This window comes from Chanodichthys erythropterus, chromosome 14 (assembly GCF_024489055.1).
Source record: "Chanodichthys erythropterus isolate Z2021 chromosome 14, ASM2448905v1, whole genome shotgun sequence".
Lineage (NCBI taxonomy): Eukaryota > Metazoa > Chordata > Actinopteri > Cypriniformes > Xenocyprididae > Chanodichthys > Chanodichthys erythropterus.
In genome coordinates this window covers 11,511,757-11,538,622 of record NC_090234.1, presented here as the reverse complement: position 1 = coordinate 11,538,622, position 26,866 = coordinate 11,511,757, and the positions used below count along the sequence as shown (strand labels likewise).

Genomic DNA, 26,866 nt, shown 5'->3' with positions numbered 1-26,866 from the left:
TAGTTAAAGTTTTAGTAATTTTGTTGTGTGTTTTTTTCATAATTTTTATTAGAGCTGCACGATTAATCATTAAAACATTGCGATCTCGATTGTGTTGTCATGTATAGGTAAGTACGGACATGACATGCAGGAAAAAAATAGTAGGCTAAGTCGTGCGCACAATTTACTAAAACGTACAGATTTTTTTCTTGCATGTCCTGTGTGGGGCTCCATAGGTAAGAAACAGCTTCACAAACAATCTTTTCAACCACACAGTTTCATTATTTCTGCCTTATAATAATTCAGATTGTCACAGAAGTACTGGATAAACGTTTATAGTTCAGATATAAACACTGATGTCTACAGTAGTGATCAAAATAGAGCAAATCACCTTTTGAAAGTAATGTGATGCTTCAAATAACGATTGGATCAATTACAGCATTACACCAGTAGGTGGCGACAAGTGACTGTTAAAAACATGAATTTGCCATTGAATCATTGAATCAAGAGATTCAAAAACACTGATTCATCCAGTAATGAAACAAGTGAAGTCTTTATGAGCGAGTCATTGAATCATTCATTCAACACGATTTTTAATAAATAATTCATTCAAATTAATTAAACATTTTTAAATAGACTGCAGCAATTAACATTTTGTCAGAACCCTAGTAAATTACATGTTGTTTTGTTTAACTGTCTGTTCAGAGTTATGGGAGAATCGTGATATCTGTTTGAAACAAAAACTCTAGTTTTTAAGTTTTAGTTTATGTACTACTTCAACTTGAACTAAATAAAAATGAGAAAAGTTGCCTCAGCAACTAGCAGCAATAAAAAAAAGTTTAACCCTCTGGTGGTCTTCGATAATTTTTGACCGAAACATTTTAATATTTAAAAAAAAATTTAGTTCATCGGAATGGTATGAAACTTGGTAAAGGTTTTGGCACTTGCTATGTGAACATACAAAAAAATCATGGACATGAATAGTCACACTTGTGCGCCTCATGGTCAAAAATGAGTGCATTGCAAATGAATGGGAGATGAATTTCATCTAGTGGAAGTGTTTGGTACTGCACCCAAACAAAATTTGACTGAAAGCTCACTTTTTGAGATATCAATCTCAAATTTCGAACACAACTTGTTTAGATTTATAGCTTTGATTTTTAGTTTTTTTTACAGATTTAAAGTAAAATGTGTTTTGTAAAATATATATTTCATATAAAAATTGTAAATAGTATTTTTGTGCATTTTTCATAACAATAAATGTAAAATTCTGTAACTTTTTTTAAGTTAACTTTTTAAGACTTTTTCACTTCAGCAATAATTTGCCAAGTGTCGTCTTTGAAAAGAGAGCAAAAATTAAGTCTAAAGCATTTAAAATGTATGACAGTTTAAATTGGAAATTTCATTTTCAGGTCTATGAAAATTAATAAATGGATTATAACTAAAGCGTACATATAATTTAGTACCATAAAATCCCCTGAAAATACAAAATATTAAATAAAAAACATTATCAAACTAAAATATAGTACATTGATTTCATTGAAATAAAAAAAAATTGGTAATTTTTGGTCCGACACGTGAAGAGCACCAGAGTGTTAAGTAAGTTTTCTGCATTTTATTTTATTTCAATTAATGTTTATTTCAAGTAAAATGTTTACGGTTTAATTTTAGTTTGAAGGACATTTACAACTGGTCTTTTCATGACTGGATAAAAAGTAAAAACACATGAAGTGATCAAAACTCTACAGAAACATAAACGCAAAAGACTGGCGAACGAGGATAAGCCCAGTTCAGTCTGTCCCTGACTGTAAAATGTGCGATGACGCCGCAGGTGACTCTATTCGTCTCAGCTGAAGGCTATAGAGGCCACCAACACTCATTTCTTTCTTCACTCTATCATTTATAAATGGAGGGACTTTTTATACACCTGCTTATCAGAACAGCGCCATCATCTGAGGAAGTTATGAATATATTGAACAGCAGAGTGTGGGGACTCCAGTGCTTCCCACACATAGACTTTACTTGGGCGGGCCGCCCCTGTATAATAACGGCCGCCCAAGTATATTTGGAGACACATTTTTGCTTTTATTATTTTTATCCTCTTTTATACTTTTATATCAGCGCAAGATAATGAAACCATCCGTGATCAATAAACTAGTCGTTTCGTACCTGCTCGTTATGTGTGCGCCAGAACTGTTTACTCCCGCTAACATTTTGCAAATTCACTTTTCTTTTTCTTTTGGGCATTATTGGTATTTTGGTTACACAATAAATTGTATTTAATTTGATTTCCATTTAATTCATAGTAAATTATTGTAGTCTCCCCCACAGGAAGAAAAGACTAAGAACATTATTTGACACATATATTATTCATTTTATAAATTTTACTGAGAGAGACGCTATATGACAGCAAGGAGAACACAGGAAAAGGTGAACCATTTAAATGCTGTAATTTTGCATAATTTACAATGCATAATAATGCATAATATTAGTATGTAATTAAATGCGTTATTTAATTAAAACTAATTTCAATAAATAAAAATACTGTTAAAAATCACACATTATTTGTTTGTCACATGTAGTAGGCCATTTTTGTGCCGTGGGTAATAGGAGGATTTTTCGCCCGGCTACCACCGCAAGTATTTCAAACCTGTGGGAAGCACTGGACTCTGATATTTATGTTTGGAGTGCTGCAGAAACTGTTTTTTAATGTTTTAACCGGCTTGCTGTGCCAGTGTCCTCTGTAAAAGACCACATCTTTTCAATTCACACTTAAACAGCTAGTGACCCATCACAATTCACAACCCACTGTGGAGATCTCGGTCTGGCTGCTTCAGGAGTTCACAGAGTTCGTCGCCCCCTAGCGGCGAACCATTGAAATGTCAAAACAGTTATGACGTAATCAAACCTCGTTTCCTGAAACCACGTGACTTTGGCAGTTTGATTCACTGATTCGAAACAAACGATTCGCGAGAATTTCGAAGTCCAGAGTGAACATGAGTAAAATGTATTCATTATAAAATGTATATAAACATTATATAAAATAAATATAAAATTATAAAATGTATTTAGCCCAATCACTATATACTGTTGCAGATTACAATACTCAAACTATAACAAAGCTTATAAGAACACAAAATACACAGACGTGGACATTTTCAATTGTCAATAAAATCATAAAACATCTACAAACAACAACACCTGGGATATCTACACTCGTCCGCCCTCCACATACAAAATAACACACACACAAAGAGATATGATTTGCAAAAGAAAACGACTAACCTGTTACAGAACGAGCCGGATTGGAAAAGTACCTCAGAGATGATTGACAGGTTCTTTCCCGATAGTTTTTTAATATATATATTATATTATAATAAATATATATTAAACATAATTTTGCTTAATCATCGTTGTTTTTGTAATATTTTCTAACACAAAACTGCAAATTACGGACTCACAGGCGCGAAATGCATGAGACGCAGCTAATTGGATAACACAGATGTCAATCAAACTAATCAAGCATTATCCGAAAGCACGTTTTATTTATTTTGAGATTTGATGTGTTGTAATCATGTTTGTAATTGTATTAGAATCAATGAAACAAAAATAATTTAATAAATAATATATTTGTATAATAACTGGATGGGCCTATTCATCATAGTGGGCGGGGCCTATTCCCATCATGCCCGTCCATTGGCTGCGCGCTGGTTTCAAATCTTCACAAATCAGTCACTTTTCACAGACTGTGATGACGCGTTTTAACGGTCATCGATATCGTAAATCCTGCAAAGTTTTTTATATTTTCATTTTTTTAAAAACGTATGTATATTTATAACACTATACTTAGTATTATATTTATTACTCCTGTGAGGGTGTTTCTCGATCTCTTCTTGACGGCCGTTATCAATCACTCTTCATTTTTTTCCTCTTTTTGAAAGTTGTGAAAACACTATTGTGGAGTTTTTCTTTTGCTGTTTGAGCAAATGGAAACACAAAAAATATATTTAATGTATAGAATTTTACCCAACTATGACGACTTCCGCTTCTGAGAAACCCGGAAATGTGAAAAGGGTCTATTCGGAACCGTGTACCAACATTGTACTCTTAATATTTTTGCCATTTTTTCCAAACAAAGCTTTGGGAACAGAGCTAATATGTTTCCAGAGAGTTATGTAGCCTAATTCACTCTCTTTCCATCATCGCTGTGACCTCTAGTGTCGGAGAGGTCGTTCTGAGAGAGATGTTGTTGTGTCAAGCTTCATCACTCCCTGCGTTCACTCACAATCTCTCTCTCTCGGTCCCATTCTGTCTGTGGCTCTCGTTTTCTCTCCATTTTCACCTTTTTGTTCATTCAGCACTTGCTCTGTCTGTAGACATCCACTAGACACGTTTCTGAGAGTGATTATATTTTCAATCTGCCCAAAGTGAGCTCAACTCTCCGCATGAGCGCTCTGGTCATTCCCAGCAGAACAAAGCTTTCTTTCTGATATTCATGCTTCCCATGTGTGATCTTAGCCACTCTCCAAGAAATACAGTAACATGAGAGAGACTTCTGTGTTCAGATTGGAATTCTTGCCAACTGCACTGCATACTAACTACTATTTTCTTAAAATTGGCAATCAAAACAGTACATTATTCTGTTTCAACAGTACAAGATCTCACAACATCTCGTCATATCACATTTAATTCAATGCATGACAGAGTGGAAAATACAACTTTTGCAAGTCTTAAAAATGCATTAACATTTGGTAATTGGTTCAAATGAAGTTCAAGAAATGCTAAACATTGTGGCTGATGTTTCTTCCCTTTATTTATCACAATGGACAATGATTGTCATGTGATTGTCACACACACACACACACACAGATATATTTATAAATATAGCTGCGAGCAGCAATTATTGGGGTTCAAGCGCTATAAGGCCTTTAAGCACATGCGTAAAAAGGTATAATGTTTTAATCAGCAAGCCTTTATCCATCTTGATCATAGATGGTAAAGGAAATATGAGTCAAACAGGCCCAGCGAGTTTCGTTCCGATCGACCTCCGTTGACCTTGTCTGATAGCCGCTCAAACTTGATTGGCTGATGGCGGACATGTTTTTCGAAATACATCAATGTCCTCACAGACAATCATGGCACCTCGGACGAAGACACTACATGCCAATTTTTAAGTTATTCAGAGTAACGTTGAAGCAGTTATGGCCATTTTCATGTTTTTTTCATGTTATAGCGCCACCAAGTGGCCAGTCGAGGAATCCTTTTTCATGTGACCACACAATGAGTTCTTACATAGGTGTGCTGAGTTTGATGAAAATATCTCATTCTGTTCACGAGTTACAGACATTTTAGTAAAAGTGGCTCCGCCCACTTTGAATGTTTTGTCGTCCCTTAGCATTCGTGAATCAAAATTTCAACTTTTTTTTGATAATTATTGACAATCAGACTCTGGAGAATCTCACTGCACTGGTTTGGTTCCGACAGGCCAAAGACAAAGGACTAGTTTGCAAAAGTAGGTTTTTCAAAATATCGAAAATTTCACCAAAGCGAATCCGAGGCGTGTATCTGTCCATCTTGAGCCAACGATTCCAATGATATAAGACAGTTTATTAACAGTCTAGGAGTTATGAGCCCTTTCTATCTTTTGACCGCTGTAGCGCCCCCGTCAGGCCGATCAGGGTGAGTCTTGCTGACGTTGTAGACGGTGTGAGCACTACCAGCCCTCAAAGATTCAAGCCTCTACGACTTACGGATTCGTCTGTCTGATCACTTTTAGAGGAGAATGACGATCTTTGGAAAATTGAACAATTATAGTAGGGTTTCAGCACTTGAACCTCTAAATAATGAATGAAATTAAAGCCATTTCCTTGACCAATTTCATTCACTAGCATCAGAAGTCATTTGAAGCCTGTCTCTGCCGCTCTAATAGACTCTGTTCAGCAAGCTTCTCGGCTCCTGGTGAGATCTCAAATAAATTCTTCATCGGCCTGTCATTTTGCTTCTGATCTTCTATCAGGATTGAGAAAGGGGCCATGGTGATCCCCCTAAAACTGCTGCATCGCATGAAGCACACTCCCAGTGCTGTTTTCCGCACGGATGCTGTGAATTCTTCATGTGGATCGTCAGATGAAGCCCAGCAGCATCTGAATAGCGTCTGAAGAGGCGTGACCTGCACAGGTTTGACATTCGAGAGATGAACAAATCGACCGACTCACGGCCTATAGTGAAACATAGACATCTTCACTCTTTATTCAAATACTATTATTAGAGATTTTGTAGTCATATTGTGTAGTTGTGCTTGGAGTCGATTGCTTTATTTGTGATAATAACGCAGGAAAATATGACAAATTTTGCTGACATCATTTTTGTCAAAGAAATTAAAGAGAGAACCAACTGAATATTAATAAGTGTTTATGTTGTAGTCAATGTTTGCTTTTTCCTCTCAGCTTTTTGTTTTATATGCATTTTTTTGCATAGTAAAATAAAATTTGTAGTTTTTGCCAAATAATTTTGTCAGATAATACCTTAAACCTTAAGTTTAGAGTTTTGTTCTTCCCTCATATTTAAAAAATATAACATTTTCCTTATATTTTGATGGTTTATGGTCATTAAAAGCACTTTACGCTATGCCGTTTTCCTTGATAGTCTGTTACTGATTACAAATTACATAAAATAACATATCATATTACACATTGTCTTACTTTTTGGTTACTAACTCGTCTATCGTATAGATTTGATTATTTTGTTTGAAATTCATATGAGAAAATATATTCTATATAAAACTATACATAAAAAATACAGTAGACAAATACATTTACATATTATGTACTTAATAAAAATACCTTCCAATTGACCCTTCGCAGGGAGTTTGATTGACAGGCGATCTAACCAATCATAACACAGAATCCGCCACAAAGGAGTCAGAGGAGTTAGCAGATTGACGTAGGTGGACTTGAACTTGAAAAATACTGACATCTTTCCGCGATTAAAACAACATTCCTTCTGATGTTCATTCACGTTTATGTGATGCTATAAATGAACTAGTAGGAAGAGATGATCGGTTCACGAGCTGCTTGAGCTGAGGCGCTACAGCAATCTGTCACGACACATTAAAGAGCCAAAAAACGCTTTTTATTGTTTAAATTTCTTTAAAGATGACAAAATTTGAACTTTGTTTCATATCAAAAGTAACCTGCTGTGTTTTGTCTGTCGACGCATTGTCAGCGTCCTCTTTGCTCCGCGATGTATTTTTCACCGTGTGAGAACATGATGTGCGGCGTGAGATCAGCATGGCTTGTCGGACGTAGCAATAAAGGGGGCGGGTCTTTACGAATGGTCAATTGTCTAAACTGGAAGCACTTCAGGAAGCATCGGAGCATAATGAATCAGTGTGTCGAATCATGATTCGGATCACGTGTCAAAGCGCCAAACTCCTGAAATCACGTGACTTTGGCACTCCGAACCGCTGATTCGACACACTGATTCATAACGCTCCGAAGCTTCCTGAAGCAGTGTTTTGAAATCGGCCATCACTATATAAGTTGTTATTTTGTTTTTTTGGCGCACCGAAAATATTCTCGTGGCTTTATAATATTAATATTGAACCACTGTACTCACATGAACTGATTTAAATATGTTTTTAGTACATTTATGGATCTTGAGAGAGGAAATGTCATTGCTGGCTATGAAATCCAAGCCATCGGATTTCATCAAAAATATCTTAATTTGTGTTCCAAAGATGAACGAAGGTCTTACGGGTGTAGAACAGCATGAGGGTGAGTAATTAATGACATTATTTTTATTTTTGGGTGAACTAACCCTTTAAGACTGCTAAACTGGAACAACTAATTTTGTACTTAATGCACTTTAATTGTGCAGAAGTAGTCCTGAGGTCCAACTGAAGATATACTGAAGTAGATTTAGGTACACTTTAAATATCTTGCATTTATTCAAAGATCATACAATCCTTATCAATAGTGACATTAAAACACATTTTAGGCTATCAATAATGTCAGTAAGTCTCAAGCGATATGTCAGTAAAAATTTAAACTATACTTAGTATGAAATATAAATATATTACTTTATTAGGTCCATCTTTCTATATATAAAGTCTGAATTTGTTGATCTGGCATCGGCCCACTAACTAACAACACAATATTAAACAAAATAATTAAACTGAACTTTTGGGAATTGAATGAAGTATATTTGACATTTCATTTGCTTTGTTCATCATTATAAGGTTGATTTCTCTATGCTTTTAGAACAAATAACGTATCACTTCTTTGAACAGCATCTATTTGCACTTAATGTTATTTGAAACAGAATCTCCCACTATTTATACTCCACATCAACCTTTATTACACTGAAAATAAATGTGACCTTTTTAAACGTCCTTCGTAGATGTTCATGCTATGACAATAATAAATAATAAAGAAAGGAAAAAATCTGAATTCTGAAACTATACCAAACCCATTTGTATGGCAGAGTCGTCACGTAGCAGATGATTTGAGCACAAGCGGAGGCCCGTGCCGGATTTAATTGACCTGGCGCAAGATGGAAGGAAATGGGCTCAATCCTGCTCAAGAAGAAAATAGGCACATTTGCTGCATGTCAGAAATGACAGACACAAGATTGCTGGCATTATTCTGAGGCACATCCTGATTGGCTGTTTCTGAGCCCAATTCAGGCATTAGGAACAAGGATTCTGAAAAGAAATCTCAAGGGTCCAAATTACAGGGCATGAACACAAACCAGCGCCGGAGTCTCTCTCACACACACACACACACTCTCGCACAATACCGCTGATGAACTGGGGAGAGAGATGTAGTTTTGCCAAGCAGATTTCCTTCATATTCTTGAGTGAGCGGCTGCTTCTTAATTTCCTCTCCCTCAGTAAGAGTCACATCTGCTCTGGCGTACAGGATCTCCGGACCACCGGCGGCTTCTGAATGAGAAATGACCTGCTGACGCTTCCTGGTTTCAGGAGCTGAACTGCGACGTTTGGCCCTGTGACGTGACGATCGAGTGTTCTACATATAATGGTGCAGGAATACTGAGAACTGCTGCAAAAATTATGTTCTTCCTCAGTGTTTCTGTCAAACATCGAAACTTTGTTTTTCGAATACTATGAATTCAGACATTGTGCTGTTATTTGCGCAGTATTCGATCTCATGAGGCCACGGGAGAGGATTTGTGAATGGAGTTGAAGATGCTAGAAACAGGCAACCAGCGTGCGTGTGCTAAAACTTGCTAGCTTCATGATAAAACATGCTAGCTTCATGTTAAAGCTTGCTAGCTTCACGTTAAAACATGTTAGCTTCATGCTAAAACATGTTAGCTTAATGGTAAAACTTCCTAGCTTCATGATAAAAAATGTTAAAACATTAGCTTAATGTTAAAACATGTTACCTTAATGTTAAAACTTGTTAGCTTTGTGCTAAAACTTGCTAGCTTCATGATAAAATATGCTAGCTCCATGTTAAAGCTTGCTAGCTTCATGCTACAACATGTTAAAAATGCTAAAATGCTAGCTTCGTGTTAAAGCTTGTTAGCCTCATGCTAAAACATGTCAGCTTCATGCTAAAACATGTTAGCTTAATGGTAAAACTTCTTAGCTTCATGATAAAAAATGTTAAAACATTAGCTTAATGTTAAAACATGTTACCTTAATGTTAAAACATGTTACCTTAATGTTAAAACTTGTTAGCGTTGTGTTAAAACTTGCTAGCTTCATGATAAAATATGCTAGCTCCATGTTAAAGTTTGCTAGCTTCATGCTACAACATGTTAAAAATGCCAAAATGCTAGCTTCATGTTAAAGCTTGTTAGCTTCATGTTAGCTTCATGTTAAAACATGTTAGCGTAATGCTAAAACATGTTAGCTTAATGGTAAAACTTCCTAGCTTCATGATAAAAAATGGTAAAACATTAGCTTAATGCTAAAACATGTTACCCTAATGTTAGAACTTGTTAGCTTTGTGCTAAAACTTGCTAGCTTCATGATAAAATATGCAAGCTCCATGTTAAAGCTTGCTAGCTTCATGCTACAACATGGTAAACATGCTAAAATGCTAGCGTCATGTTAAAGCTTGCTAGCTTAATGCTAAAACATATTAGCTTCATGATAAAACATGTTAGCTTAATGGTAAAACTTCCTAGCTTCATGATAAAAAAAAAATGCTAAAACGTTAGCTTAATGTTAAAACATGTTACCTTAATGTTAAAACTTGTTATCTTTGTGCTAAAACATGCTAGCTTCATGTTAAAGCTTGTTAGCTTAATGCTTAAACTTGTTAAAAAATGCTAAAATGATAGCTTTGTGTTAAAACATTAGCTTAATGTTAAAACTTGTTAGCTTTGTGTTAAAACTTGCTAGCTTCATGATAAAACATGTTAAAAAACGCTAAAACATGCTAGCTTCAAACTAAAACATGCTAACTTCGTGTTAAAACTTGTTAGTTCCTTGTTAAAATATGTTAAAACATGTTAGCTTCATGATAAAACATGTTAGCTTAATGGTAAAACTTCCTAGCTTCATGATAAAAAAATGCTAAAACGTTAGCTTAATGTTAAAACATGTTACCTTAATGTTAAAACTTGTTAGCTTTGTGCTAAAACTTGCTAGCTTCATGATAAAATATGCTAGCCCCATGTTAAAGCTTGCTAGCTTCATGTTACAACATGTTAAAAATGCTAAAATGCTACCTTCATGTTAAAACATTTTTAAAAAAGCTAAAACGTTAACATAATGATTAAACATGCTAGCTTCATGATAAAACATGTAAAAAAATGCTAAAACATGCTAGCTTCAAACTAAAACATGCTAGCTTCGTGTTAAAACTTGTTAGTTCCTTGTTAAAATATGCTAAAACATGCTAGCTTCATGTTAAAACATTGTAAAACATACTAGCTTAATGTTAAAACCTGCTAGCTTCATGTTAAAACATGCTAGCTATGTGATAATATGTGCTAGCAATCTGATAATACGTACTAGCAAACACACCTTAGCAACAACATAACACCCTAGCAACCACATAGCAACATCCTAACAACCACCCAGAATGCTCTAACAACTGCATAGCAACACCTTAGCAACCACCCTGAGTACCCTAGCAACCAAACCAAGTACTACTACGTATCGATCACTGGCAAAGCCAACTTAAAGGGTTCACCCAAAAATGAAAATTCTATCAGCATTTGCTCACCCTCATGTTGTTCCAAACCTGTATAGATTTCTTTGTTCTGCACACATTTGGAGGAATGTTTGTAACCAATCATAGTATTTTCCCCCCTATATGGCAGTCAATGGGGGTCGAGATCTGATTGGTTACAAACATTCTTCCAAATGTCTTCCTTTGTGTACAACAGAACAAAGAAATCTGACAAGTGATGACAAAATATAAATTTTTGTGTGAACTCTCCCTTTACAGAGAGTCGTGGCGTGTTCTGTGTAGGGATTGGAACACAGCCGGGTTTTCAAACAAGCACAGAATCTCTAAAATCTCAGAGCCTTTGGAATATAAATAGTGTCTTTCTAATATCAGTCTTTCTAAGAGCCAAATGTTTACATGTAAAAAATAACCGCAGACTAATATATGTCTCCAGCGATGTGACGTCCTGCATAAACCACTGTACGTTTTATCTGACCAGCCTTTAAAGAGAAAATGTCAGGTTGACTTAATGTTTGGCTGAATTTTATTGGATTTCACTGTTTACCACTTTGAATGTTAAAAAACCCAAAGCAACTCATTTATATTCTGTGTATGTTGTGCCGAATGATAAAGAGGGCTGTTTTCTTCCGCCATGCAAAAATTATTAAATGGGAAAATATAGTATTTGTCTCTGTGTTTGATTTATTGTGGGGGTTTTTTGTCAAGTTTCCAGAGAGCCAAAGGCTTGTCTTTCATTAATATTCACTAACGCAGCTCCTTTGATGCATATTTAGAGTCATATTCATCCTCTGTCTGTGTGCTTTCTGATTATTAATCCATATTTAATCATTTCGTCTCAGATTTGGATTCATGCTTCATGACTGATGTCTAGCGGTTTGAAACAGCAGTCTGTACTTTCCAATATGTTCTGTGAATCTTGACAGATAACACTGGGACTCGGTTTGATTTCCATATCCCCCTTTCGTTTTTGCTCTCAGATCTGTCAGGAACAGTGAATGAATACCATGAAATGTTTAATAGTGTAAGTGCGAGTCTGTCGGTGCGCTAGTGAAGCACAGAGAGAATGTCTAAAACAGAGCGAGAGCGCGGCACAGGAATTGTTTCCCACAGTTCAAAGGTTTTGGGAGGATGGGAAGGATTTCTGTTCCAGCCGAAGCGAATCGTGCGCTTCAACCTGCTCGGTCCTGATGAATGAAGTTTGGAAAAGCATCTTTCTCCAGTGAAAAAGACACAAATTAAATTGAAGTTGGACGTGCCACATAAATCAACTGGTTTGTCCGTGGGAGCCACATTTTCCCATGGTCATTAAGCAGCGACCCCAATTTTTAGGAATTTGAACCAAGTATTTGTTAATTACACTAGTAGTAGTCAGTGAGTTTCAGTGAGTTTCCTGTGTGAGGAAATAATTAACAGAATTAACAGTTCTAATGATCGTTATAATATCTTGATGATTCTATAAAATTCCCACTGAGACCAATATACACACTGTTATTCAAAAGATTATAAGAATCTTTTAATGTCTACTGCTCACCAACACTGCATTTAATTCATCAAAAATACAGTAAAACAGTGAAATATTATTCCAGTGTAAATCAGCTGTTTTCTATGTGAATATATAGTAAAGTGTAATTTATTCCTGTGATCAAAGCTGAATTTTCAGCATCATTACTCCAGTCTTCAGTGTCACATGATCCTTCAGAAATCAAAACTATGGAAGCTATTTTCCGCTATGAAATAAAAAATAAAAAAGGTAATAACTTTTTATCTCGCAATTCCGACTTTATATCTCACAATTCCGACTTTATATCTCACAATTCCGACTTTATATCTCGCAATTGACTTTATATCTCACAATTGACTTTATATCTCGCAATTATGACTTTATATCTCGCAATTATGACTTTATATCTCGCAATTATGACTTTATATCTCGCAATTATGACTTTATATCTCGCAATTATGACTTTATAACTCGCAATTATGACTTTATATCTCGCAATTCTGACTTTATATCTCGCAATTGACTTTATATCTCGCAATTCCGACTTTATATCTCACAATTCTGACTTTATATCTCACAATTCCGACTTTATATCTCGCAATTCTGACTTTATATCTCGCAATTGACTTTATATCTCGCAATTCTGACTTTATATCTCGCAATTCTGACTTTATATCTCGCAATTCTGACTTTATATCTCGCAATTGACTTTATTTCTCGCAATTGACTTTATATCTCGCAATACAGACTATATTTCGCAATTGACTTTATATCTCGCAATTCTGACTTTATATCTCGCAATTCTGACTTTATATCTCGCAATTCTGACTTTATATCTCGCAATTGACTTTATATCTCGCAATTGACTTTATATCTCGCAATTCAGACTTTATATCTCGCAATTCTGACTTTATATCTCGCAATTCTGACTTTATATCTCGCAATTGACTTTATTTCTCGCAATTGACTTTATATCTCGCAATACAGACTTTATATTTCGCAATTGACTTTATATCTCGCAATTCTGACTTTATATCTTGCAATTCAGACTTTATATCTCGCAATTTTGACTTTATATCTCGCAATTCTGACTTTAAATCTCGCAATTCAGACTTTATATCTCGCAATTCAGACTTTATATCTCAAAATTTTGACTTTATATCTCACAATTTTGACTTTATATCTCGCAATTCTGACTTTATATCTCGCAATTCAGACCTTATATCTCACAATTCAGACTTTATATCTCGCAGTTCAGACTTTATATCTTGCAATTCAGACTTTATATCTCGCAATACAGACTTTATATCTCACAATTCAGACTTTATATCTCACAATTCAGACTTTATATCTCAAAATTTTGACTTTATATCTCACAATTCAGACTTTATATCTCGCAATTCTGACTTTATATCTCGCAATTCAGACTTTATATCTCGCAATTCAGACTTTATATCTCGCAATTCAGACTTTATATCTCAAAATTTTGACTTTATATCTCACAATTCAGACTTTATATCTCGCAATTCAGACTTTATATCTCACAATTCAGACTTTATATCTCGCAATTCAGACTTTATATCTCACAATTTTGAGAAAAACGTCACTTTACTATATATTCACATTGAAAACAACTGTTTTACATTGGAATAATGTTTTACTATTTTTACTGTATTTTTGATCAAATAAATGAGCCTTTAAAATGGTAGTGTATGGCAACGCCTCCAAGTATCCTGTATAATATGCCATGGCGTGATTAATCTGTGTCAGAATCCATAGTGACGGGCAAATCCATGTGAATCTCCTCAGATCGTTCATCTTTCCTGACAACAGAAGAGCCCTTCACTAGGACACCTTGGGCTCTATCAAATAACCGTAGGGTTGGAGAACAAGAGGTTCAAGTGAAATATTCAGCGTCTTTATTGTCTCCAATAAATTATCATGCTGGTTCCTCGTGAGATTTAACCTGTGCAGCAGCCTTTGAAACTTCTACACACCGATTTTTTTTCTCTTCACACACAACAGAGGATTGATTCACTTTGATCTTTCTTTTAATAAGCAGAGACTTCCAGCTCAGCGTACGAGAGGAAGGCTTGACGCCGCACCTGAGACTGACGCACACCTGGGATCGAGCGAATGTTTTCTGAGAGACGTCTCCAGTCGAGGTTCAAGAATTCCTCAAGTCTGAGAGAAAAGCCCCTGCTGAGCTCGAAAAGCCTGAACATCTATGATCATCTCTAAATCAAACCTACAGTCTAGTTAGTATCCTGCAGATTTCATCTGTATAAATATTTATTCAGTGCTACAAAAAGGATAAATCTAAACTGGAAGAGTCAGAAACCATAATAAAACTGTGATACGCTGCCTTTAAAAAGTTTGGGGCAATTCATTTTTTAATCAAAAGTGACATGAAAAACATTTATAATGTTAAAAAAAGTTTCTATTACCAAGGAATCCTAAAAAAATAAAACATATGACAGTTTCCACAAAAATATGAAATGTTTTCAACATCAAATCATCATATCAGAATGATTTCTGAAGGATCATGTGACACTGAAGACTGGAGTAATGATGCTGAAAATCACAGGAATAAATTACACTTTACTATATATTCACATAGAAAACAGCTGATTTACACTGGAATAATATTTCACAATTTTTACTGTATTTTTGATCAAATAAATGCAGCTTTAGTGAGCAGAAGAGACTTATCGGAAAACATTCAATTTGTAATTATTCCAAACCTTTGACTGCTAGTGTATATCAGGTTGTTTGGTCAGATTTAGTTTAATTTCATTTTTTTCTTGAGGTTTTGTGTCTGTTTTTCCAGTTCTTTGTACAGCCTGTATTGGATGACAGCGAGTGCTAATGAAAGACGGCCAAACAAAGAAAGAGTGCCTGCAGGAAAATAATCAGAAATGAAGCATTGTGGGAAGCCGGTGACTGCTTGAAGTATGAACGATCAACAGAATATGTCAGCATGACACAAAATAGTCTAATAAATCCTAAATAGACTGTAAAATTTGAGAGATAACTGTTCCATCAGGAGAAAAGGCAGCGTGCGTCCGGATCCGCACACGGGTTATTATGAGAAAATGCATGAATTTAAGTATGGAATGTCATTAAACAAAATGGGATGTTTCATAAAGCGAAGGTCTGGTGTACACAATTCCCCCAAATGTTGCAAATCTTAACGCAGCTCAGGAAAAGTCCAGAAGGAATCTTAAAATCACTAACTGCGGGCATCTGTGCCGTATAATTTGATTTCGATTTCAAACCTTTATGAAGCCCATCACCAGCTTTATGTGTCGACTTGTGTGCCATTTCTTGAAGCATGTCATAGACGGATGTGATTAGCAAACTTGAAAATGCAAAAAGATATCCCCTGAAACCAAATGCATTTAGAATCCTATTAAAAATGGAATGATGTCTGTGAGCGGACTGTAAATTTGGAATCCCTATCTTCTCCCAAACAGTTGCACTGCATCCCCCCCCCCCTACAAAAACCTCTTTTCAGCTCCTCGGGTTCACAATAGATCGCCCCGAAATTTCCAAGGAAATGCTTTCTGTGAAATATAATCTGGAATGTTTGGAATAAATTTGATAGGTAAACTGTAAATTCATGAAATATTTAAAGCACTTCACAGATCTGAGTGCAGTGGGCTAAAATGAGACTGTCTGGAGCGTTTTACCCAGTGGCCGAGATTTGGATTAGATTAAAGATGAGCGCATTAGAGTCGTGATTTGAGAGATCCGCGATGATGAGGCAGGCAGATAAGAACGTTCAAAATCGTATTTAGATTGATATTTTGATCACTTCTAAACAACTTTTCACTTTCAGTGGCCCTGCAGTGTGATGAATTCATTTTATAAAGCACATATTCCCTGTAGTCTCTCAAATAATGAGGCCATGAAAACTGAATACACATAAATAATAATAAGACAATCTGAAAATGCTGTTGAGTAGTTTTTGATGCCGTTTTGAGGGATTCGGGAATTGAGTAGGCAGAACTTTCCCTCTTCTTAACTTATGAAATCTGTCCTGATGAGCCATATTTAGAAAGTTAAAGGATTAGTTCACTTCTGAATGAAAATGTCCTGATAATTTACTCTCCTCCATGTCATCCAAGATGTTTGTCTTTCTTCAGAAATGAAGGTTTTTGATGAAAACATTCCAGGATTTTTCTCCATATTGTGGACTTCACTGGGGTTCAACGGGTTGAAGGTCCAAATGTCAGTTTCAGTGCAGCTTCAAAGAGCTCTACATGATCCCAGACGAGGAATAAGAGTCTGATCTAGAGAAACCATCAGACATTTTCTAAAATAAATAAACATTATATACGTTTTAACCACAAATGCTCGTCTTGCACTGCTCTGTGATGCTCCACGCATGACGTAATCATGTTGGAAAGGTCACTTGTGACGCAGGTGGAAGTCAAAGACGAAGTCAAACAACCTTTACAAAAATAGGTAAAACAACGATGTCGGACGATTTTGAAGTTTTTCCACTCTTCCGCCTGCGTCACGCGTGACCTTTCCAACATGATTACGTCATGCGTGGAGCGTCACAGAGCAGTGCAAGACGAGCATTTGTGGTTAAAACGTATATAATGTTTATTTTTTTAGAAAATGTCAGATGGTTTCTCTAGATAAGACTCTTATTCCTCGTCTGGGATCATGTAGAGCTCTTTGAAGCTGCACTGAAACTGACATTTGGACCTTCAACCCGTTGAACCCCAGTGAAGTCCACTATATGGAGAAAAATCCTGGAATGTTTTCCTAAAAAAACCTTCATTTCTGAAGAAAGAAAGACATGAATATCTTGGATGACATGGAGGAGAGTAAATTATCAGGATATTGTAATTCTGAACTAAACTAAACCTTTAATCCACAAGACTCAGTAAATGCTGACAATATTGTACATTACAGCCTTTTTTTACTATAAAATGCATTAATTTTAATGCATTGTATGATATCATAACTAGTTTTAACACATTATAATGCTTTTCTATTCATTGAACACACCTTTAGAAAGTATAATGCATTAAAACTCATGACAAATAACCAATTTCAGACGAGTCTGCAAATATTATAATGCATTTTAACAAACAATGTGAATACCTTTATAATGCATTAGACATAAACGCTTTAAGTAAAGAGTGTTAATGTATATTAATGTGAAATGTAAGACCAACATATTAAAATAGCATTTCTATCCGCATACTCCAAATGAAGAGTTCTGAGTATGCACAGCGCATGACAAAACTGATAAAAATCAACACTCTTCTTCTTTGAGGATAGAAAAGTCACGCCACCCTTCTTATTCTCACACAATTCAGCGCACATTTGGAGGTCAAATTATATGCGCTCTCAAAAATAAAGGCATCGATGGTTCTATGAAGACCACAAAAGCTTCTTTATGGTTCTTTGAAGAACTGATCACTGAAAGATTCTTTAGGGAAACAAAAAAAGGTTCTTCTACGGCATCACTGACGAAAAAACCTTATTTTTAAGGTTACATGCAAGTCATTTAAAAATAAACTCGTTGACATCATGCATTTGCATTTATATATAATGTTTAAGTAGCATCTCCGTGCACAATAATGACAGTCACACAGAAAGTCCAGCCAAATGATGAAAATGCAGGAGAAAGAAAGCGAAAGGTCTTTGTCCTGACACCCTCCCCGTGCGCGCGCAACGCCAGAGTCCTGCTGAATATTCTCTTCAGTTCCATTATAACGCACTGGACACTGCGCTCGTTCCCACGCGGATCAGAGCCGTGAGAAGGTGTATTGGTCATTCTCGCGAACTGTAAATGTCATTGGTGTGTGCGTCTGTCGCGGGAGGGGTCAGAGAAGAAGCTGCACGCAGAACAAGTGACTCGCGCTTCAGAACCTGATGAACAGCGGGACGCGCGGCGAAGATGGAGCTCGCGCGGATACTTGGAGTTACGCAGCTGCTCATCTGCATCCCGGTGGCTGTGTGTGAGGAGCGGACGGTGAGGTATAAGATACACGAGGAGGTTCGGCCGCCGATGGTCATCGGAACTCTAGCCAGCAATGTGACCTGGACCCCGGACAAAACGCGCAGGACTTTCCCCGGAATCAGGTTCAAGCTCATGAGTCCGTCCACCGGCTCCTTCATCCGATTCAGGGAAAGCGACGGGAGGCTGACGGTCGAGGAGCGCGTCGACCGCGAGCGTATCTGCAAGCGCAACCCGCGGTGCGTAATCACTTTCGACGTCGCCTTCGTGTCCGCCGAGCAGTTCGAGCTTTTCCACGTCGAGGTGGAAGTGCTGGATGTCAACGACAACTCACCGGAGTTCCCGCGCGCCGAGTGCACCGTAGAGATCTCCGAGAGCGCGGCGCTGGGGACGCGCATCGCGCTGGACGCCGCGGAGGACGCGGATGTGGGCTCGAACTCTATCCAAAGCTACCACTTGAGTGAAAACACTCACTTCAGCATCGATATCATAACGCGAGTGGATGGGGTTAAATATGCGGAGCTGGTGCTCGTCAAAGAGCTGGACCGAGAATCCCGCGCTTTTTTCGCGCTCAAACTTGTGGCGGCAGACGGCGGGAATCCGCCGAAAAGCGGCGCGACTAATGTCACCGTCAAAGTGAAGGACTCTAATGACAACAGCCCGCTGTTCGAGCACAGCCATTACTCTGTGGATGTGCCGGAGGACACCCCTGCCGAATCCCTCCTGCTGGATCTCAACGCCGTCGATCCGGATGAGGGTCCGAACGGGCAGGTTGTGTACGAATTCAGCAAACAAGTAACTACAAAGATTAGACAACTGTTTAAACTGGATTATAAGGCTGGATATTTGACATTGCAAAGCCCTGTGGACTACGAAGACGAGACTGCGTATGAAATCGACGTGCAAGCTAGTGATTTGGGGCACAATCCGGTTCCCTCGGTGTGCAAGATTATCATCAACATCAGAGACGTGAACGACAACCCTCCTGAGATCATCATCACGTCCATCGCGTCGGTGACCGACGGTGTCGCGCATGTTAGCGAAGCTACGGGTCCGGACATCCTGGTGGCTCTGATCAGCATTAAAGACAAGGACACCGGGGCCAACGGACAGGTGAGCTGCACTCTGAACGGCGGACACGGCAACTTCAGGCTGAAGAGAGCGTACGAGGGCAGCTACACCATCGTCACCATGGCACCTCTGGATCGAGAGAAGATTGCGGAGTATAATTTGACCGTGGTGGCGGAGGATTTCGGCGTTCCGCCGTTACGCACGGTGACTCATTACATCGTACGGCTCACCGACGTCAACGATAACGCCCCGGCGTTCAGCGCCAAGATCTACGAAGGGTTCATTGAGGAGAATCAGTTACCAGGTACATACATCACCACGATCTTAGCCAGCGATCAAGACTCGGGATTGAACGGGGAAATAACCTACGAGCTTTTTGATTCGGACACGAACAGCGTCTCCAGGTTTGCCATCATGAACCAAGCGGGAAACGTTTACGCGCTGCAAAGCTTCAATTACGAAGTGACGAAGAGGCTGGATCTGCGCGTCCAGGCCAGCGACAGAGGATGGCCGCAGCTTCACAACAACGCCGTTCTCGTCGTCAATGTAGTCGATCAGAACGACAACGCCCCCTTTATAACTCACCCGCCGCTCAACAACGGATCCGCCGAAATCCAGCTTCCCAGAGACGCCCCGCCCGGGTACATCGTGACCCGGATAACGGCTAAAGATCCGGACGCCGGTCTGAACGCCGAGCTCACTTACAAGCTTTACGACGACTCCGGCTTCGCCATCGATCCGAATACGGGAGAAATATACATCAATCGGAAAATCGCGTACGACGAGAACGACATGTGGAAAGTCTTAGTGACGGTCAACGACAACGGACACCCGTCGCAGACCTCCACGGCCACCATTCATTTCACTCTAACCGAGTCGGCGCCCTCAAACGGAAACTTCTACGACGAAAGAGAGGAGGATGAACCTAAACAATGGACGCTCATCTTAATCTTGGCCCTGACCAGTTCCTCGCTGATGTTTTTGGCTATTTTATCATACATACTATGCAAAAGTCGCAAAAGCGGTCCGAAGAGATGCGCTGACCTCCCTGACCCGGTGGATATTCCGTACTCGAACGAGAAGAACGTCGTCTCCGTGATCTCCAACCAGAGCGCCAATGTGTTCGACACGCACGCCTTTCACTCCAGCAGCGTCATCGGCGCTCCTGAGGAGCTGCACAGCAGCGTTCAAGCGACCGCTGAAGTCTTCAACGAAACGCCTCACACCTTCAAGAGCAAATACAGGAGTGTGGCGGGGGAGATAGATGTAAGTGTGTGTGTGTGTGTGTGTGTGTGTGTGTGTGAGGGGCCGTTCACACTGGACACATACATTAGACGGAGCACAGATGAACCGAACACAGGGCTCAAAATGCAATGATGATGACACAAGACGTGACGTCCATCTGATGCACAGGCCAAAACAAAAGAGTGAAGATGGAATGCAAAAGCATGGGACAAAACCCTTTTTTTTTTAAATTTGACTTTAAATTTAAGAAAATTATAACAATAAAACTAAAGATGCAATGCAGTGATCGAAAACCTGCATCTCACATGCACTATCAGTCAAAAGTTTGGGGTTGGTAAGATTTTCTAAAGAAGTCTCTTCTGCTCACCAAAGCTGCATTAATTTGATCAAAAATACAGTAAAATAGTGAAATATTATTCCAGTGTAAATCAGCTGTTTTCTATGTGAATATATAGTAAAGTGTAATTTATTCCTGTGATCAAAGCTGAATTTTCAGCATCAATGTTGAAAACAGTGTGACATTATCAATGATCAATTTAATGCATCCTTGCTGAATAGAAGTATTAATTTACATTTTTTTTTCAAAATCTCACTGACCTCAAACTTTTGAACATAGTGTATGTGTACGAACAAAAATAATTTTATAAGATATGTATAGACAGAATGGATCAAAAGAGAAGAATTGTTAAAATTTGACACACCGTCTTAAAAACAGAGTTCTCGGCAGAAAAACAGCGAGATGCAATGCAATTCGTTTGCAAAAACAAGTAGAATGGAGCAAAAACCAGTGCAGACAGAGCAAACATTTTTTTAAACTGAACTGCTTATCTTGACACACTGTTAAAAATGCAATGCTCACACTGTAAAATGCAAAAAACAACAACAAAAACAGCAAAAACGTGATGCAACAGTCAAAAACGTCTGTCTGATGCAGACCAAGAATTTAAAAAATGATGCAGACAGAATGCACAGAACAGAACGTGGATCAAACTGTTTTGAACTTGACACGTTGTCATAAAAACGTAACACTCATGGTGCGAAACACTGAAACACAGCGAGATGTGATGCAGTGACCAAAGGGGGGGCGCACACACACACACACACACACACACACACTGCAAAAAATGCTTTTCTTATTTAGTATTTTTGTCTTGTTTCTAGTCTAAATATCTACATTTTTTTACATCCACATACTTTTACAAGTAAAGTAAAATGACATTTTTTCTTGTTTTCTGGGAAAATAAATAAATAAAATGAAGTGAATAAAAACAAGGAAAATTATCTGTCAACGAGGTAAGAAAAATAATCTAATTTCTGTTCAAAATCTTGTTTCTTGTTACTGTCCCAAACACACCATTAGCAGATCATTTAGTTTGTTGTAAGCAAAAACTTTTTTATAGAATTTTTTGATATTTGGACTGGAAACGGGACAAAAATACTAAGTAAGAGAAGCATTTTTTGCAGTGTAGAGGTAGTGCAATGGAATGGAACCGAATGCACACGTTTGTTTTTTAAAACATAGAAAAAATGTTTACATGACATGTTTTTAAAAATGCAACACGAGGCTCTGAAAGTGCAGTGAGATGTGACTAAATGGCCAAGAACTATTTGTAAACAGACCAACAATAAAAAACAGCACACAGCAATGGGACGGATCACAGGGGTCACGAGATGCAAAAAAATGCAATGTCACTGACAAAAAAAGAGAGATCCAGTGCAGTGGCCAGAAGGGGGCGTATGCATGTGTGTGCTACAAAACAGCTGCAAGGGTGCAGTGGGACGAGTATCTAAAGGTGTAACTGTTTTAATTTGTCTTAAGCTGTCTTTAAAAGAAAAAGGTTCACGGCATGGGACGCAAAATTAAAACGAGTGCAACAGTCTTCTGTGTGATGCATGTGTATATACAAACACAGTGCAGACATACACAGAAGCGTGTGAACGGAAGAACAGTTCATCAAGAAAATGAAAAGTCTCGCTTGTTCTCGTGTCTTCACAGGGATATTCTACTTTGCCTGGTTATGGCAAAGACAACGCTCGACCCATCACAGTGTGGAAAGGAAACTCCATGATGACCATCGCGGTCAGAGACCCACAGATCAGCGGAAAAGACAGTGGAAAAGGAGACAGTGATGTTAATGACAGCGACTCTGACATCAGTGAAGGCCTCAAGAAGGACTACACCTCATATAAAGGTCAGAATCAACTCATCCGATGCACTCACATGCATGGAACCATAACATATATATATGATGATTTGTCAGGCAAACTTTGAGTTGTTTTGCAGTTACGGTACAGAGATGCTCAGATTAATGAGCTGTTGATTGGATTGGTTCACGTCAAGGTCAGTGTTGATTCATTTCTACTGCAACCTTGTTAAACGCTAATCCTGAGCAAATCACACTGCACTAACACAGCTGGATCGTGTGCATGTGCGGCGTCACGCAAACCTGAGAACAGTCGTTTGTTACAGGATTTGATGTCCCAGATGTGTGGAAGCTTGTTTCTGCCACTAAAAAAAATAAATAAATAGGTAATTGCAACTTTTTATCTCACAATTCTGACCTTTTTTCCTGGGAAATCTGAGTTTATTTGTCACAATTTTGACTTTTTTTTATTGGAATTCTGAGTTTATGTCTTGCAATTTAGAAATTTTTATCGAAATTCTGAGTTTACTTCTCACAATTTTGACATTTTGAAATTCTTATCACAATTTTGCCATTTTTTATTGGAATTCTAAGTTTACTTCTTGCAATTTTTTAAGTTTTATTGAAATTCTGAGTTTACTTCTCACAATTTTGGCATTTTTCTTGGAATTCTGAGTTTATGTCTCGCAATTTTTACATTTTTCTTGGAATTCTAAGTTTACGTCTGACAAATTTTACTATTTTTTATTGGAATTCTGAGTTTACTTCTCACAATTTCGACATTTTGAAATTTTTATCGTAATTTTGGCATTTTTTTATTGGAATTCTTAGTTTACTTCTCGCAATTTTTTATTTTTTATCGGAATTCTGAGTTTATTTCTATCAATTTTGAGTTTTTTTATTGTAATTCTGAGTTTATTTCTGGCAATTTTGACATTTTTATCGGAATTCTGAGGTTATTTCTCGCAATTTTGCCTTTTATTATTGGAATTCTGAGTTTACTTCCCACAATTTCGACATTTTGAAATTTTTATCGCAATTTTGGCATTTTTTTATTGGAATTCTTAGTTTACTTCTCGCAATTTTTAAATTTTTATTGAAATTCTGAGTTTATTTCTATCAATTTTGAGTTTTTTTATTGGAATTCTGAGTTTATTTCTATCAATTTTGAGTTTTTTTATTGTAATTCTGAGTTTATTTCTGGCAATTTTGACATTTTTATCGGAATTCTGAGGTTATTTCTCGCAATTTTGACTTTTTTTATTGGAATTCTGAGTTTATTTCTCACAATTTCGAATTTTTGACATTTTTATCGCAATTTTGGCATTTTTTTATTGGAATTCTTAGTTTACTTCTCGCAATTTTTAAATTTTTATCGAAATTCTGAGTTTATTTCTCGCAATTTTTTATTTTTTATCGGAATTCTGAGTTTACTTCTCTCAATTTTGGCACTTTTCTCGGAATTCTGAGTTCACGTCTCACAGTTTAGACAGTTTTCTTGTGATGTAGAGTTAGCACGATGTGTAAATTTAATGTGTCTGTGTTTTTAGAACTGAATGAATGATTTGGGAAATTGTGCCAGCTGAATCAGTTATAGTGTGTTAGCAAACGAGAAAAACTGTAATCATGCAGCGTGGATTTTGGATCAATGTGGACGAATGCCAAGCTGAAAGATACAGATTTTATTCCAGGAAAAAGTTACAATTGTGAGATATAAACTCAGAATTGCAGGAAAAAAGTCAGAATCGTGAGATATATACCAGAATTCTGGGGAAAAAACTCCAAATTGTGAGATGTTAACAATTCTTTTCTCGCAATTGCAATATTTAAAAGTGCAATTCTGAGAAGAGTTGTGAGAAAAAGGTCGCAATTACCTTTTTTATTCTGTGGCACAAACGAGCTTCCGTACAGACGGCGGTTCATCCTGAGCTGAATAATGACTCTATGTCTTCTGTAGAGCTGCTTCACAGCTGAATCTGAATTCATCTCATATCTGATGAAGTTTGCTTCATTGATTCTGTTATTTTCCAGTTTATCCCTGTGAAGCTGCTTTGAAACAATCTGTATTGAATAAAGCACTATAGAAATAAAGCTGACTTGACTTGACTAGATGTGTACTAATCCGTACCGAATGGTGTTTTCCCAGGTCTGTGGGCTTGTACCAGTGAATGCAGGATCCTGGGCCACTCAGACAGATGTTGGAGCCCATCTGTAAGCAGAACCAGCGGGAGCATTAACACCAGACATCTCTCGACCTTCTCAAGGACGAGGCCGTCCTCACAGGCCGCAGGGCTTCAGAGGAGCAGCTACGACACACAGACGCCCAGAAGCGTGGCCTTGCACAGCCTCTCAGAAGATCAGCAGAGTCAATACGATTACATTCACGTCTGCTCTCCACAGTCACAGAGGAGACGAGACACTGAGGACAGAGACGGCACAGTGTTCACGCACTCCACAGACAGTCCCGGGAGGTTCACAGACACAGCCTGAGACAGTTCCTCATCGTGATGTTGCTGTACATACTTTTATCTTTGACTGCATTGATGTTTTGTATATGCAAAATATATTTTTTAACAATATTACCTGTTTTCTCATAGCATGTTTCGGATGATTATAATGTGATTGTGTTTGTCACTTTGGTCACACTGTTACACACACAAAATGTCTTTTTTAAAGCTACAAATGTTGCCACTTTTATAACATTTACTTACACGAGTTGTTTCTTTCTAAGAAATAAAAACGTGAGAAATAAAATAAGTTATTGATCAAATCTGCAGTGTTTTGTATCCTTGATGAAACCAGTGAAAAGTATAAACACAATTTATGATCAAATTTCATTTGCACAATTGCTTAAATGACGTTCTTCCTCAGTGTTTCTGTCTTGTTTTTTCACTACAAATATCAAAACATTCTTAAATCAAGATAGAAAATGACTGAAGATATTAACCCTCTGGTGCTCTTCACATGTCTGCAAAGTCAGGATTGTGAGATATAAACTCAGAAATCTGGACATTTTTCTAGGAATTCTGGAGTTTAGAATTCTGGGAAAAAGTCAAAATTGCACTCTGGTGACTGCATTTTTTTATTGAATGAAATGAATGTACTATATTTTAATTTGATAAGGTTTTTTATTTATTATTTTGTATTTTTAGGGGATTTTATGGTACTAAATTATATGTACGCTGTAGTTATAATCTATTTATTCACTTTTCGAGCATAGACCTGAAAATGAAATTTCCAATTTAAACTGTCATAAATTTTGAATGCTTTAGAGACTTAATTTTGGTCTCTTTTCAAAGATAACACTTGGGAAATTATTGCTGATGTGAAAAAAGTTTAAAAAGAAGTTAACTTAAAAAAGTTACAGAATTTTACGTTTATTATGAAAAAATGCACAAAAATACTATTTTCAATTTTTATATGAAATACGTATTTTCAAAAACACATTTTACTCTAAAACTACAAGAAAATCAAAGCCTACATCTAAACAAGTTGTGTTCCAAATTTGAGGTTGATATCTCAAAAAAACGAGCTTTCAGTCAGATTTTGTCTGGCCGCAGTACCAAACGCTTCCACTAGATGAAATTCATCTCCCATTCATTTAACCTTTTCGAATCATGTCCATTTTTTGTTTGTTCACATAGCAAGTGCCAAAACCTTTACCAAGTTTCATACCATTCAGATGAAGTCAAAAATTCTAAAAAAACAAGAGCACAAGAGGGTTAAGTCTTGTTTACAGAAAAAAAATGTGAGTTTGTGCTTAAAACGAGAA

General features: G+C 37.3%; 1 protein-coding gene across 1 annotated transcript; it reads left to right on the top strand.

Annotated features, from left to right (window-relative positions):
• The first annotated feature begins 18,574 nt into the window (after positions 1 to 18,574).
• Positions 18,575 to 25,584, top strand: si:ch211-199f5.1 (protocadherin-8). Its single transcript, XM_067410237.1, has 3 exons — positions 18,575 to 20,971; positions 22,947 to 23,142; positions 25,241 to 25,584. The coding sequence occupies exons 1-3, from the start codon at positions 18,575 to 18,577 to the stop codon at positions 25,582 to 25,584; spliced, it is 2,937 nt and encodes a 978-aa protein (XP_067266338.1).
• The last annotated feature ends 1,282 nt before the right edge of the window (positions 25,585 to 26,866 follow it).